General features: G+C 45.5%; 1 protein-coding gene across 1 annotated transcript in view; it reads left to right on the top strand.

The window, feature by feature from the left end:
• The window catches only part of ATRX (ATRX chromatin remodeler), a 2,430,811-nt gene that overhangs the window by 2,001,920 nt on the left and 411,615 nt on the right, over positions 1–17,276 (top strand). The window contains exon 26 of the mRNA XM_069612585.1: positions 1,714–1,864. Within this exon, the coding sequence (XP_069468686.1) occupies positions 1,714–1,864 (151 nt within the window). The remainder of the gene's footprint in view (positions 1–1,713; positions 1,865–17,276) is intronic.

The following is a 17,276-nucleotide window of genomic DNA, read 5'->3' as shown; positions in this document are numbered from 1 at the left end:
TGGTATTAACGGTGACCATTCATTTGATACTTAAGTGTATATAAGAAGACTCCTATTTTGAAAAGCTTAGTTGAATTGAATTAAATTGAAAAACCTGATTGCACATTTTACATACACAGTACATACTGTAATTGTTAACTTTTCTTTAATAGCATTGTTTATCTAACCGTAGCATTGCAACCTTAATGTTTCCACCTGTGTATAGCTTATCAATAGACTGTAATAATGTTCCAATAGGAAAATTATTTACAAAAATGTCAATTATTTTTTAGCTTAATTCTAAGAGACCAACAGATTATCTGTTTAAATTGCTGTCAACCATAAAAATGTGATTTAAAAACTTACAATTAGAATGGAATGTCTCAAAGTGTTCAGATTTGTTCTAAAAGCTATTCAATATAGCTTCTATACAATTTCTGTTGTGATAAAAACTCAATTGTGACAGAACCAGAAACAAAAATGGTCGTCACATATAGGACAAAGAATGACGCCACTGCGCCACAACAGTGACGTAGTGATGTCATCAGCAATAATAAATATTGCCCACTATCATCCAGACGCTGATCCCACGCGTAGCAGCGTTAGGAAGACGGCAGAGATCTGGACAATTGTATCAAGTAATCAAACGGAAAAGGAAAAAAAATGCTGCAATGTAAGTGCGTTCCTTGCAGCTCTAGTTTCATTACACAGTCCAAATTATATCATGGGGATAAAAAACGAGAATATGTTTCTTGTTTTACCCTACAGATACCAGCTAATATGTAATGCAAGAAAATCACAGGCAGAAACAAAGTAACCCACTAAGAAACTATTGGGAAACCATCATGGTTAGCGGAAATATAAATATGACAAAACATATCCAAGATAAATTAAAGCAATTTATTCATGAGTGAATAGTATGTACCCTAATGATTTCATTTGTCTCTCCTTCGCCTTTAAATTTTGGCTCCAATTAGCAAAGTAATCAACGAAGGATAGAATCTCCTGATCCTCATACACTTAATGCGGTGAAACATGTGTAGAGGATTTACCAACAGGGGATCTATTAATATTAGCTTCTGCAAATACCAGACGATCTATTAAGGGTAGACCAATACAGGATTTATTATTAGTAGGATCTACAAATACAAGAGAATTTATTAATATATGGGGAAATCTGATGAAAACTTCTCACAGAGAACACATTGATTTATGTATGAATTTCACACCGAGCATACAATGATACACTAATCTGGGGAAATCTGACGAAATATGTCTCTCAGATGATACATGTATTAATACACAATGGATGTGTGAATCAACAAATTATATATTGTGTTTTGAATGACTTTGTGTTTGATGTAAACAAATGTGATAAGAAAAAATAAAAATCATTTCACTAAAAGGAGTAAGGACACTATCTAATTTTCTTGTTTGGTGCAATAACCAACCCTGTACATTCTGAGAATCAATCCGAGTATTCGGACACAACACTTGGGTTGTGTTTATATTGGCGGCGACAAACCAAATTAACCTGAGGGAGATCTTCGCTGATACACTAGCGTGTGTCCGCAAAATATCTTTTGTATCGTAGTGTGACTGCAAATTCTGAACTTGGATGCTCAAAACATGATTGACTCGGGTATAGTCTGCTCTGAATATTTTATGTTGCACTTTTTTTATCAGATTTTTTTCTGTGCACTGGGATCAGTGTTTTATTTTGTTTCCCAACAGCAAAAGCTACATCTTCCACACCCGAAAGCCCAACTGCAGACTGGTACAAGGAGTTTGTCACTGAAGCAGATGCTGAAGTCTTGGAGCATTCCGGAAAAATGACGCTCCTCTTTGAAATTCTTCGCATGGCAGAGGAACTTGGAGAAAAAGTGTAAGACTGGTTGAATATTGGGGAAACCATTGTGTAATTGTGTATCACTCTATCCTGGGCAAACGCTTGGAGAAGCGGGCCATCTCTCAGCTTACTCTCCACAATGAATATGTTGGTTGCCTCCATGACCATCAGTCTGGCTTCAGAGCAGCCAGAGGCACGGAAACTGCTCTCCTGAACACCTGTGAAGATCTGCTCACTATTCTCGACTCTAGCCTCCCCTCTGTCCTCATCCTCCTTGATCTTTCCTACGCTTTAAACTCGGTTAGTCATGCCATCTTGATCAATCGTCTCTGTGAGCACCTGGGTGTCACTGATCAGGCTCTGGCTTGGTTGACCACCTTCCTCCTGAACCGACCTTCCCAGGTCCAACCTGGGTCCGTTCTCTCCACCACCTCTCTCTCTCCACATGTGGTGTTCCCCAGGGCTCTAACCTCTCACCCTGGCCTTTCAACGTCTACTTGGCCCCTTTGACCCACCTCATCTCTACCTTCTCCACTTACTTTCATTGTTACGTGGATGATACTCCACTCTCCCTCAAGCTCCCCTCAGTCTCTTCTCTCGCTCTTTCCTGACTGTCTGTCAGTGATTCAGGAGTGGTGCGCCTCCAACGATCTCTGCCTTAAGGACAGTAAGACTGAGATCCTTCTCATTGGGACCTCTGCTCCTGCTTTCCCTCTTGCACTCTCTCCGCACTCCTTGGGCCCTCTTCCTGCTCCTTCTTGTGAGGCAAAAATCTTGGTGTCATCTTCGACTCCACTCTCTGCTTCTCTCCTCACATCACAGATCTCGCTGAGAAGTCCCTCTAGCAGCTGCACCTCCTCAGAGGTATTCTTCCTTTTCTCACTTTCCCCCAGACGCTCACTGTCTCCAGAGTTAGGCAAGATTGTATGTAGTAACCCTGTTTGAGACTACACCAGTCTTGTCCTCTTGGTAGTAGGTAACCCAGCTATTGGTTTAGGTCTGTACTTCACAAGTTGGTAGAGTGACTGAGCAGCCATTTATCTCAAGTGAGGTAAATGTGAGCTATAGAGATGTGACATAGAGATACACAATTGCTTTCCGGTATGTACCCATTACCTTCGCAAAGTATGCGCCCAGATTCCCCAGGGCAAGGTGTGCAATTCAAATAAATAAATACAATTATCCAAATAACCCATATACTCGAGGTTGTCTAGTAAAATAATGATTTATTTAACGGTTGGTTTTAAATAAGCCTTCTTTACAAAGGGCAATATCCAACAACAAAAATACACTTCACAACACTTCCTCAAAGAAGCAAGTAGATACCCTTTTGGGATCACACACACACACACACACACACACACACACACACACACACACCCACACACCCACCCACATCCCTCCCCCCCTCGCGAGGTGACTTCAATTACTAGGGCACTGTGGACATTGATATATCACTTTTTGATACTTAAGGCAATACTAAGGTTGTAGAAAAGGTTATGGAAGGAAAAAGTTTAACAGGTTCTCAGAATATGTAAATACTTTGCAATCTTTCCAATGAAGTCTAGGTTAGACCTTTCCCAGCAATACAAGTTAAACCTATGCACTACCTATGTGGGACAGTTAATACCAAAGTCAATGGGTCAGAAGAGTCTACAGGCAGCCAATGTCAATTGAAACAATGTCTAGGGAGCTGAGGCACTTCATATAGTGCAAAAATCCTGCACACTATTATTTAGAGCGTTTGTAGAAAAAGAATCACTGTTTTGCCGCAAGCTCTTAGGCTTGTGAAGGGCAAATCTGCAAGCAGCTACTGCAAGTCTCCAGTGAGAAAAAGCAAGCTACAGCCAAAAAGAGGTAAATACCCCTTCATTCAAGACAGTACCTTAGGTAGGAAGAAGAGCATCCAGCTGGTTGCAGTCCTGCTAATCAGGTTGCAGTCCTGGGTCTCAGTTGTGGGGACAATTGGGAAGGTGTCTGGAGGACTCCTGCACTGCAGTTCGAAAGGTCGGCGGCAGCAATGGGCTCTTTCCAATTCAGCTGCCCTTTGCGGTTTCAGCTACTGGCAAATAGCACCACCGTGGTTCTTGGACACCTTATAGGCTCCCCTTGCTTCTGGCGTCCAGCACTCTGTTGAGGTGGCCTGCTTCGGGAGGGCCCTCAGGATCTTCCTGGGGCTCGGGTCCGGCTTAAAGACGCACTTGTTTCTGGTGTTATTGACCTCTGGCACTCAGTTCCAGCAGCAGCAAGGAAGTACAGCCTGCAGGAATAGGGTTTTCAGCAAAGTTCATCTTTCAGTCAGTTGGTCCCACCAACCCAAGGGAAGAAGTCGTCCATTCCGGGCTTCTCTAGTCGATACAAAGTTGGAGCTTCATCACTGCAGTAGGGCTTCCCCGGGCAGTTCAACGGTCCAAGAGGGTATAGCAAGCTTCTCTTCCAAGTTCTTTCGTCAGAAGTTTCTTCCAGTGGTTGAGACTGCCTTCTTTTCAAGAGACCTCCACTTTTATGCAGGTTTCTCCCATTCATGCACGACCTAGCTGTCACTCACACAGCAGGGTGGCTGTCCTGCAAGGACAGCCAGCCAATCACAACTGTGTGCATTCAGGTAACCAAGGAGACTATGGACAGGGACTTTTGGGCACCTCCCTCGCTTCCTGACTGCCACGCCGGAGGCAGGTTTCAGCACTGAAGCCCACCAAAGGCAAAACGAACAAAAGGGTTAAGCCTGGTTTGGAACGCAGAGTAAAACGCAAGAAACACCTCATAAGCAAGAAATAGCAAAAAAAAGACAACCTGGGCCATTTTGATAAAACAGGCGCCCATGTTTCATCAGCCTCCGTAATCCACAGAAGGGTCACCATATTTCTAAAATGATGGGCTCCTTCTTTTTTGCCATTTCTTGTTTGCTAGTAGTTTGAGGTCTTCCTCTACAATTTTAGACTGGAACGACCTGAGTGGGAGTTTTATCTTCGGAGGGAATACTTAGTTTACCCTGCCAAGGCTCCGTAATGTATGAGAAGGGAGGAGCCCAAAATTCTGCAGCCCTTTGTCTTCCACCGTGCCTGAAAGGAACGCAGTCTCAATGAGGGGCTGGCTGTCCTGAGAGCTGAAACTTTGATGGCCTCCGCCTGGCTCTCCAGAGACACTGTTTAAGTCCTTGATGGCCCCTCACCAGAGTGCTGGACCAGATTAGAGACGAGAATCTGACCGGCTATATTCAGTCTTCTCCTGGCTCCTGATGAGGGCACCCTAACCACAGAGCTGCATCCAGCCGCTAAGAAAATCTTGCTTGCAGCCTTCCCTGTTGATCCCTGCTGCAAAATCCCTTCTAAAGTCCTGTCTTCCATCTTTGTGACAAAGGAATCCATTGACCGGGTTTTTGGCTGCTGATCCTGACGTCTCCCGCTGCAACTCTTCTTCTGTGCTGAGGCGTACTGTGTTGGCTGGGGTATTTACTCACCTTAAGCCTTTTGTAATTCCTGTATAGATTTGGTGTGTTCCTCCAGCATGAGGTCTGGCATGGATTCACATGCTCATGAATATTCCGAGTCGTCAGGCTGTGTTGGCTGTGGTATTTACTCACATTAAGCCTTTTGTGATTCCTGTGTAGCTTTGGGGTGTTTCCTCCAGCATGGGGTCTGGCATGGATTCACATGCTCATGAATATTCCCCGTTGTCAGGCTGGGAATCCTCAGTAAAAAAAAAAAAAATCAGTTTCTTTTCTGGATCTCAATTCTTGGGGTACCACCACTCTCCTGAGGTCCCTTGGAATAGACTCCATAGGCTCACTGTAGAGTAGTCCATCCTCCCAGTTTAGCCTATGCTTCCCAGGGTCTTTCCCTTCACTTTGGGAAGCTGCCTTCTGACGCAGACCTTCTAGAGCAGGATCCACTGTCTGTCCCCTAATGAAATCTGTCCTTGAGGGATACCCTTCTGCAAGCAAAGTCTGCAGCTCCGGATGGTCTCTTGGATCCAGATCTTCCAGACAGTGTTGAATCCCCTCCGTCTCTGACTCATCAGACAATTTTTCTTCTGGAGATTGTTCTACCACCAACCCAGCCTCAGCTGGTTTTTGGGTTACAGGTGTGAACTCTAGGTTTTCTACAGGAACCTTTTTCCTTGTCGAAGATTTGGGCTTGGGGCCCTTCCTTCATTTGTAGACTCTGGGTTTCCCTTTGCTCTCAGTTGGATGGTCTCTTAAGGTTGCCTCCCTTGCTTTCCTGGTTAGCTCTCTTCCCTTCTTAGAAGGGGGCTTTGGGGTGCGGCTGGAAACTATACCCAGGGCCTTCAAGTAATTGCCCAAGAGTGCCCTACCTGGTTCTTCTGACTGGACAAACAGCGATCCTAACAGTCATGTCATTATATTTAATGATAGCTGGCAGTATGGGAGACATTTGGACTGAACCTCCTGCTAACTTAATAAGCCTTTTGGGAACCTCATCAACTTCCTTGGATTGAAAGAACCATTCAGCTACCGCAGTTATACTGGCCTCAGTGTGTCTAATTTCAATTTTTTTATTTAGTTGACTTTTTATAACGCGTTTAATACCAGAGTTCGGTTTCTAAGCGCGGATCCGGGATTTGAACCTCTGTTGCTCTGCATGGTCTTGCTTCTAAGACCAGCCTGTTGCACCTGTACTATCCTCTGTTTTACCAACTGGTAATCTTGTCTATCAGCATCATTCAACTCCATCACAGCCATTCTGGGGGAGCCTAGAGATTACCCATGGAACAAACTCCCTTTCACAAATACCTTGCACTTTACTTTTAATCTTGAATATACCCAGCCAATAAAGGAGATCAGTTTTAGCATCATACATACTTACCAAATCTTTGGGAGACAAGGCTTCCTGCTTCTGGAGGTGTCGGACATAGAGGTCTCTGAAACAGAAGCAAGGTACAACTTTGTCATGTTTGTCTCATGCCTCATCTCTTTTTCGCTTAGTAGCAGTTTCTTCATAATTTCCTTGTTAATCATTTCTGACTCTCCATTCTCCTATATTCAAGCCTTCGAGAACGAGTTAATCTGACATGTTAGATACAGGTATGGGTAAGGTTAGGCCGTTTGGTGGATCAACAATCACTTTTTCCTCCACTTCATCATCTACCTCACTTCCTGGAAGATAAGGACCAATTGTTAAACTAGGACCATCATTATTATCCAGATCAATTCTGGGAGTAGGGGGTTACAGGCCTACTCACAGTTTGGTAATCCAACACACTTTGGATTAACTCTGCTTTTTTCCATTAGTACCAAGACATTTTTCTTTACACGTCTTTGTTTTCCAACAGCAAGATTAATAAGAGTGTCTGCCTTATAGTTTTCCATATTGGACATGTTTTAATACTTAACGGTATAGTGACATTGAGAATGGATTCTTTGAATACAATACAACCTGGTGTCCATGCAATCCACCCTACACACATCACACCAGCTGTTTTACCTCCAAGTGGGACTTTAAGAAATCCCATCTACCAATTACAAATATGGTTAGGCATTTGCCTGGGAAAGTGCGGCTTTTAGTGGGCTAGGGCATGCCATTTGTATGTGGACCCTGCAAGTGGGTTGGAATTGTCTGGTCGCAATCCAGAAACTGGTGCCAGAAAGTCTAGTATACATGCATTAAAGAAACCCACTGTGCTTTCTGATTGGACAACTGCTGGCTGAGTGGTAAAGATCCTTGCTATTTGAACGCTGGGTTTGATCACTAATTTGAATTTAGGATATGAAAAGGAGATGTGTTAGCGGAGTGTTCCTTAAATCCTACTGGTAGTAAGACTCTAGTAAGCTATCCCAGTGGTTTGTAGATCCCCAACTCTTAGTATCAGTCTGTGCTATCTCAGGACCGTGGTAGAGTGGCAGAGCAGTCAGGCTTATTGTTAGGCAAAGTTTGTATGCAGTGCCCTATGGGAACACTACACACAACTATGACTACAGGCGTAAGCAAACCATCCTTTGTTATAAGTCTGTACTACACAGTTTTGGTAGCAGGGCTGAGCAGCCAAGCTCATCTCAAGAGGGTAATGTGAGCAGTAATGATGTTACACATAGGTCTACAATCACACGTGTTCAAATAAACTCTTACACTCAAGCTTTCTTTGATAAATACTTATTAATTTATCTGTCAGTTATAAAACATTCATTAGAAGGAGACAATTATATAATAACACATATATTTCAATACTATTTAACAGTACTTTTCAAGAGGAGTAAAAGGCAAAGATTATTAGAACATGAAAGGTTACGATTATCCTTAGCCAGTGCAAATACTTGGAGTTTACCAGAAGAGTCAATTCAATAGGCTAGGCCAAAGCCAATAGTCTAAATTCTTGGATAGGATAAAGCGGTTCTGGTATGTAAACGGTAGTCTCTGCACAAGTTCTTGGAAGTAGTTTGTAAAAAGGAGAATCATATGTTGGGTCACAAGCTGATTAGGGTTGCGAGTTGCAAAAGTTTCAAGCACTTTCGCCGTGAGAGGTAAGTACTCTGTCTAGTTTCACAGTACCTTACAATGAAGAAAAAGATGCAGCTGATGACTTCTGTTCCTGGCAGTTCCTTCAGATCTCTCTGTTCCTGTGCCTCAGTCGTGGGGACAAGCTGGAGGATGTCGGGGTACTCCTGCACTGCACTCAAACTGGTCAAACAGCTCGCAACTGGCAAACTTCATTTCCGGCGGTTGTAAGTAACACACACAAGCTGGTGTCCCTCTCCCTGGTCCTATGGTTTCATGCAGCAACTCTGAGGAAATTCAAACGGCTCTGAGATGGGTATCCAGGTGGCTTACTTTGGAGTTGATTGGTCCCACCAACTCAAAGGGAGAAGTCGTCCTTTGCAGGGCTTCTCTGTCGATGCGAACTTGGCGATTCGGACTTGCAGCAGGGCTTCACCGGGCAAACCAACGGTCCAGGAGTTGCAGCAGTCGTCCTCTTCAAGCTCTTTTTCGGTTTCTTCGTCCAGTGGTCGACTCTGCTTTCCAAGCCAAAAGACTCACCTTTTATTCAGTTCTCTCCCATTCATTCCAGCCTTGCTGCCACTCACCCAGTAGGGTGGCTGTCCCTAGTGCCATTTTAAGCACTTTTGGGGCCCTGGGCATGGACACCTTTGAGGGTCCACCCCTCCATCAATCCAAAGAAATTAAGGTATCCAGAATATCTGGTCAGGCCACCTCCCCCCACCCACATCACGATCGCAACACTTAGCTTGACATGTTGCCTCACAATGATTAAAAAGGCCAACGGTACTCCCTTTCCTTTCAGTCCCCTTAGTCTTCATTCTTGCTGTAATAGGAATGTTAAATAAGTAGCAATTTAAGGCCAACATTAGCAGTCCACGACAAGGCTACTTGCATTCTAGCATAGGTACATCCCATTTTTCATCATTAGCAGTTACGAGGAAGTTACACCAGTCATAGTATGATTTCAGGACACTGATCGTATGCAAAAGGTGCACACAAACTAGAATAGATAAACGACTCAGATTAGCCCCCTCACAGAATACAAAAGTGCTCTAGTGTGGATACAGGAGACCAATTGGAAGCAAGGAGAAAGGTACACCTACCATAGCATAGATAGCGGATGAAGGTTAGAAGCTACCAGGAAGGTGCAAGTGGCTGTGGTGTGCAGTATGTCAATACTCGCTATTATAGAGCTATCAACACTATAGCCAGTGAAACCATGAGTGAAGCTGATTTGAAGATCATACCCTGAGAACAAACTCACTCCGAAGGGTGACAATTGTGAATGATTTAGGGACTGGAAATTTTGACAGATTAGGCAATGCAAGATTGAATAAAATGGTCAGGATTACACGTTAGTTTAAAGGGGAAGCTGGGATTTGTGCCCACTCTGCAATTTCTGCACTTTACCACTTGCTTTTGTAGTAGGTATCATAAAGTCAAATAATCACATTTTATAGATCTCACTTGAAAAGTGGACAAATCACATAACCTAAAATGACAATTTTAAAAACAAAATGTTATAGAAGTGTATTATGCAAAATGGGAATGATTCCATCTTAATTATCTCCATCATCAAGGGAAGTATATTAGTACCAACATACTAATGGATGTGAATTTACGAGATTACATCTGGGTTTCTGCTTTGTATTTTAAAGCTTTAAATTGGCCCAAACCACAGGCTTGTTAAACTGTTCTTTTTAAATGTGCACCAAAACCTTTCAGTTTATTTATTTATTGTTCACTTGTTTTGCGCCTACACAGGGCAAACAAGATGAGGACAGGGGGAAGGATGACAATGAATTACAACAAGGATAAATAATTAAGTTAATAGTGCAAACAATAATGAGAATAAAGAGAAGGGGAGACAAACTTACTATGCCGTGTGAGTGTTCAGAACGTGCAAGTGTAGAGAGGGTAGGGCTGAGGGAAAGGGGCTTTGATAGTCATGGAGAAGTGCTCAGGCTGAGTGCTAAGAGGAGAAGATACGTGCAACCACCTGTAAGTAGGGTGAGCCAAGTAAGTGTGGCAGAAAGACAGCGGCTGGGATGAGAGATGTGGGAGCATCAAGGCTCTGAGGACACATAAGGGCCCTGCGCATCAGTCACGCTGCTGTAAGATTAGCAGGGAAGAGAGGAGGGGAAGGAAGAGATAAAGATAAAGGTCTTGAGGTTTTTTCAGAACTTAAGGAGGTTATGCTTAAGACATAGAAGGAGAGGGGGAGGCTGTTCCACAGGAGGGAGACAGCTGAGGAAAGTGAACGCCCACCAGCCCTCTGTTTAGCAAAACACTTAACATGCAGGGAGTTGGTGCCAGAGGAACGGAGCAAACCATTTTTTGTTCCAAATGAGCAGACTTTAAAATATGCTTGCCAGAGGCCTACAATATCTGATCTGCTCTCTTCTGCCTAGGCCTACATAAAAAGTCAGATCGGATAATGAATGGGCTAAACAGTACCCCCGGCATGTGAGAAGCAGACCTTTTCAACGAGGCCAGTACAGTAATGTCAGTGAAATAAGATGATTCGTCCAGGATCACTGTATGACCTGCTGGAAAAAGCCAGGTTAGAAGCCTGAACACTTTGGTTCCACAGTCTTGAATTTGCATACCTAATCTTCTCTCCGACTAACACTTTATAGTTGTCATTGGTGGTAGCTGTCTTGGTTTTACAAGCATCCATCTGAAGAAACCAATTTCTAGACCTTTACCATACTGATGATATATTAGTTATTTATAGCAACCACTATCTAGTACAGGTACACTGCTGATAATAGCACCTGTTGCTCTACAAAGCAAGGTACACATCAACTTCAAACAGAGGAAAGGCTGAATTAGCTTTGCTGGAATTTAGTATTATAATCTTGCATATGAACACAAATGTCAGCAATCAGTGCTTAACACACTGAGCTATCTTCTGAACCAGCACAGCACTCACATTTATCAGTATGCTTTTCAACTTTGGCTATTGCACATGATGCATATCATTCCCATAGAAAGGTGAGAATGCTACAGGAGTTGTGGTAGTGAATGCACAACCTATGTGAATGCCAGTAAACACAGGAAGCTTTCAATACACAATTGATCAGAGCAGAATGTATTTGTCAATAACAGACAGGCAATAGGTTCAGAGCTTCAACAGCACACGATGACATATATTTGTGTGCTATTTAAGTTTTGCAAACAATGGTAATTGACGTCTTTAGATTAGGCATCCCTGTGGGGCTCCCTCCAAAGTGGGGACCCGGGGCAAGTGCCCCTTTTGCCCTCCCATAAAGACGTCTCTGGCTTGCCTTGCTGGACAGCCAGCCAGCCAATCAGCTCAGAGTGCATTTGGGGTTCCTAGGAGACTAAGCACAGGGAGTCTTGGGCACCTCCCTCACTTCCTGCCCACCCCAGACACACTGCGCCAGAGGCGGGTTTCACTCCTGAAGCCTGCCAAAGGCGAATGAACAAAGAGACCAAACCTGGTTTGGTGCGCAGAGAAAAACTCTAGATGGACCTTTCCACAACGAAATGGTGAAAAAAGAAGACCGGGACCTGTTTTAACAAAGGGGGCTCAGACGGCATCTTGAAAAACATGGCTCCTGCGATTTATCGTTACCAGAGCGACGAATAGTTTGCGGTCGGAACATTCATGGTAGTTCGTTGTAAAACCACTGCCACCAGCCATTCTGAGATGAAAGGGTAACATTTGACCGTTACATCCGTATCTAGACATAGGGAATACTAAGTAACCCCTCCAGCACTCTATTGTAAGATAGGGTGTGCTGGGTCTAGGAATTTAAAAGACTTGTAAAGTCAATTTCACTTTAATTACTCTGGGATACACTAGTTTATCCCAGAGAAGGTAGTTAAACCTTGGGAAAGCCTTAGTCTTCCCTGTGTCACTGCACTGGGGGTGCTGTGTGACACAAATGAAAAAGATGCCTATGGAGTTGGTTAGTCTCCATAACCAAAAGAAACAAACACAGAAAACAAATTGATTTGAAAAGTTCAAAGTCCCAATGTTTAGCAAAAGAGCTGGAGGGCTCTAAGGTGGGAGGAATTGGCACTTCGAAGGGATTGTATTCCTCATCTTAGATATATCCTTCCAGCTCTGCTGGCCTCGGAAAAACATTTTTTCTCTAGAGAGCGCTGCGCGTCGACGTCCCTCGAGTCGATGTCTCTCGACAGCCGCCGTATCGACGCTCGACGTCATCCTGCCTATAAAGGCCGCGCGCAGCGTCGGTTGCTCAGTTCCGTTTTTCCGCGCTTACTCGGTGCCTCGGAATACCGTTGCTCAGTTCTTAGTCAGATTAATCCTATTTACCTCGAGTTATTCGATCCGTACTCGATGGCTTCCTCGTCGGAACCGACAACTCCTCGATCCGGCTTCAAAAAATGTCGAGATTGTGGGAAAAAGATGTCGTTGACCGATCCTCACAGAAATTGTCTGTGGTGCTTGGGAGCTGAACACCATTGTTCGGAATGCGAGGACTGTATGTCCATGACAGCTAAGGCCCTGAAGGAGCGTAGGGGGAAGCTGGAGAAAGGTAAGACTTTTAAAGCTTCTTCTTCGTCGACGAAGTCGAGACATTCGTCTCCTCGTCACCATTCGCGCTCCAGGTCTCAGAGTGGGGCTCATCACTCCTCGAGATCGAAGCACTCGAAGAGGAGACGTCGAAGATCCCCTTCTCCGTCTTCCTCTTCCTCTGTTTCGCCAAAAAGAATCCCTTGCCCCACGAAACATAGTTCCCGGGCTGAATGGGAGGAATTCCGAAAAAATATGATGAGCGTCTTCGAGAAAGCAGCCTCGACCCCCTCGAAGACTGCCGAGAGCGATACTCTGGTCGAAAGACCCGAAGGTCAAAAACGCCGCGAGTCGCAGTACCCGGCGAAAGAAACCTCTCGAGCGCGTCTCGAACCCTCGAGCAGGACTATGACCTCCAAACCTTCCTCGAAGGTTCCGTCGACGCCGTCGATGAAGGTTCCGTCGACGTCGAGGTCGATGTCTTCGCCGTCGACGAAGGGACCTTCGACACACGGGTCTGTCGACTCGACGCCGGCCTCGACACCGGCGTCGACGCCAAGAAAAGTCACGGTGACCACACATCCAGTGACTATCCCCAGGCCCTCGACGTCGATGGCGTCGATATTGTCAAGTAGAATTCCAATTCTGTCGAGGTCCTCGAGGCCTCCACCTCTGTTTTCGACGCCACGCTCGAAGCCTTCGGCGTCGACGACATCGACGTTTTCGAGGCCAATAATGACAAGTTCGGCACCCTCTGCCTTGGAAATGGGATTTACTCCCTTTATGAGTTCAGAACAATTGAGAACTATATCCTCAATTTTAGAAGAGGGTGATTTGTCTGAACAAGACACATTTGAGTTACAGGGACCTGTAACCCCAGTTAGAGAGGAATTTTCCTCTGAAGAGCGCAGATTAAAGGATCTTCATGATTCTTTACATGAGGCAAGTGGATTAGACACTTCCCCTGAGGTGGATTTTGCTAAGCCAGACCCGGGGGAGCATGCTGAAACCCCCTACAGAGCCTTAATGGCCAGGATTACAGAGTTCATGGGGTGGTCTGCACCTTCACAATCTTTCCAGCAAGATGACCTCACGGATATTCTCGACAAAGGCCCACAAGAGGATCCTGTGGTGCCCTTTCATAAAGCTCTTCAGAGAAAGATCATGACAAACTGGGAAACCCCAGATGTAATACCAGCAGTAAATAAAAAACTGTCTGCAAAGTACAGGGTATCTTCCACAGACCCAGAGTTTTTGTCTAAACATCCATCCCCAGAAAGTCTGGTGGGACAAGCAGCATCCTCTACCGATGTCAAGACGGCTTATCCTACAGTCCCACAGGACAGGGACGATAAAAAATATGATGCTATGGCAAAGAAAGTCTTTTTCAGCATGTAGCATGGCGTTAAAGTCTGTTAATGCTACTTGCACCCTTGCTAGGTTCAGCCATACACTTTGGGAGTGTGCTTCTACAGCGGCTGACTGCATCCCAGAGGGAGAAGAAAGGGATGCGTTCCTGAATATTATACCGGACGGTAAAGACGCTATGTGCGAATCCCTCCAGACGGGCATTGATTCGGCTGACAGTATCAGCAGAGCAATGGCGGCAAGTACATCAACCAGGAGATTCGCTTGGTTGAGAAAGTCGGGTTTTGCCCCAGATGTGCAAGCCAGGCTCTTGAACATGCCATTCGATGGCTCGTCTTTGTTTGGGAAAAAGGCGGATGACAGTTTAGAGAAACTGCAAACTTCAAAAGCTGCAGCAAAATCCCTAGGAGCTGCAATCCGTCACTCCTTTTCGTCCCACAGGAACCTCTGCGAGGGGCAAGTCCTTTCGCTTCTACTCCGCATTCGGAAGAGGTAGAGGACGACCGGCTCAAAGGGGTCAAAGAAGAACTACCCGAGGTGGACGGGGTAGATATTCTAAAGCCGCAGCAACAGCAGGTGCCTCTTTACCATGGGCATCTGCATCAGCCGCCCCAAAACCACTCTGAGGACTTCCCTCACAGGACACCTGTAGGAGGCAGGTTGACTCAACATCTGACGGTATGGCAGGCTATCACGTCAGATGCTTGGGCATTGGAAACAGTCGCCCAAGGTTACTGCCGCCTTTCCTACGTATACCTCAGAGTCATCCACCGGGGATCAGCTCTCAGAAAGCTCCAGATCCGCTCCTCTTGCAGGAAATTTTGGACCTGCTAGAGAAAGGTGCCATAGAACCGGTACCTGTAGCGGAGAGGGACAAGGGCTGGTACTCCCCTTACTTTCTCATTCCGAAGAAAGACGGAGGACTGAGACCCATCTTGGACTTGCGAGAATTGAACAAATTCCTCAGAAAAGACAAATTCAAGATGGTCACTCTTTCTCAGATCCTCCAGGCCCTTCAGTTTCAGGACTGGTTGGTATCTCTGGACCTTCAGGACGCTTATTTCCATGTGCCTATCCATCTCAAACACAGGAAATACCTGAGGTTCGCAATTGGCAACTCTCACTATCAATTTCGAGTACTGCCATTTGGGCTGACCTCCGCCCCGAGGGTCTTCACCAAGTTAATGTCGGTAGTGGCTGCAAGTCTAAGGAGGGAAGGGATTCACGTCTACCCCTACCTGGACGATTGGCTGATCAGGGCTGTTTCTCCGGAGCAAGCTCAGATCCAGCTAAATCACGTGTGCCATTTCCTTCACAGACTGGGCTTCTCCCTCAATTTAAAGAAGTCACAAATGATACCATCGCAGAGACTCCAGTTCATAGGAGCGATCCTGGATACTTCCCTGGGAAAAGCCTCGCCACCAGAGGTGAGGGCTCAAGATATTCTACAGATGGTTACCAAGTTCCAGCATGCCCAACGTCTCCCAGCCTTCGACTTTTTGAGGTTGCTAGGCCTCATGGCATCCTGCATTTTCCTTGTGCCAGAGGCTCGCCTGAGAATGAGATCCCTCCAGTGGGCACTGAGGACTCAGTGGTCACAATTCTCAGGGAGAATGACAGATCTTCTTCAGGTTCCCGGCAGGGTGGCTCGAGACCTTCAGTGGTGGGCCTGTCAGGAGAACATTCTGAAAGGAGAACAGTTTTGGCAACCCTGGCCGGAGATAACAGTAGTCACGGATGCCTCACTCACGGGGTGGGGAGCCCACGCCAACGACTTGACCATCAGCGGTCGTTGGTCTCCATCGGAGTCCAGACTACACATCAACCTGTTAGAGCTGAGAGCCATCAGACTTGCGTTGAAGGCTTTCCTGCCAGCTGTACAAGTGAAGAACGTCCTGGTAATGATGGACAACACGGTGGCCATGCATTACCTCAACAAAAGAGGAGGCGTAGGATCACTACCCCTGTGCAGAGAGGCGATGCAGCTCTGGTTTTGGGCAATCCAAGAAGGAATCTCTCTATCGGCAGTTCACCTAGCCGGAGAGAAGAACTTGACAGTGGATGCTCTGAGCAGGCAGAACACAGTCTCCCACGAGTGGGAGCTAGCTCAGGAAGTCCTTCAAGAGATCTTCGCCCTTTGGGGAACCCCTCAGGTAGATCTGTTCGCCACCAGCCTAAACAGGAAATGCGACCTGTTCTGCTCAAGGGAATTTCCTCCGAGAGGAGCTCTGGGAGACGCGTTCATAGTGGACTGGGAGTTTCTGCTTCTGTACGCGTTCCCACCGGTCCCTGTCATTCCTCAAATGATCAGGAGGTTGAGAAGATTCCGGCGAACCATGATCCTAATTGCCCCGGATTGGGCCAGGAGAACGTGGTACCCAGACCTTCTAGACTTGTCCATCTGCCCTCCAATTCGACTTCCTCTCAGAGAGAACCTACTCTCACAGAAGGGAGGTCAGGTTCTCCATCCAGACATCAAAACCCTCAACCTTCACACTTGGCTTCTGAACGGCTGAGGTACAAGGATTGGGACCTCCCTGATGATGTTATGGAGGTGTTGCTTTCGGCAAGGAGGCCAGCAACAAAGTCTTTATACCGCTGCCGTTGGAACAGATTTTGCAGCTGGTGTAGAGAACCGAATATCGACCCATTTTCATGTGGTACACCAATGGTTTTGTCCTTCCTACTATATTTGGCAAATTCAGGCCTTCAAGTTGGCACCATTAAGGGCTATCTCGCAGCGCTATCTATCTTTAAGCGTACTGCGGAAGAACCATCCTATTTCAAATTACCCTTGGTAATACAGTTTCTAAAGGGGTTAACCAATGTTTATCCCCCAAGACCATTCCAAGTTCCCCTATGGGATTTAAACTTAGTACTAACTTTCCTGATGGGTACACCTTTCGAACCTCTCCATTCTTGTTCGTTAAGATTCCTTACCCTTAAAACTGTTTTATTAATAGCACTTACATCTGCTAGAAGGGTGAGCGAATTACAAGCTCTTTCTTGTAAACCCCCTCATACAATCTTTCACAAAGACAAAGTTGTCCTGCAAGTGAAGCCTAATTTCCTCCCAAAGGTGGTTTCTGAATTCCATATCATTCAGAAGATTACC

The sequence above is a fragment of the Ambystoma mexicanum genome, chromosome 5p (genome assembly GCF_040938575.1).
Source record: "Ambystoma mexicanum isolate Mex_15411 chromosome 5p, UKY_AmexF1_1, whole genome shotgun sequence".
NCBI classification, from domain to species: domain Eukaryota; kingdom Metazoa; phylum Chordata; class Amphibia; order Caudata; family Ambystomatidae; genus Ambystoma; species Ambystoma mexicanum.
This window is presented reverse-complemented; position numbering and strand designations above follow the sequence as displayed.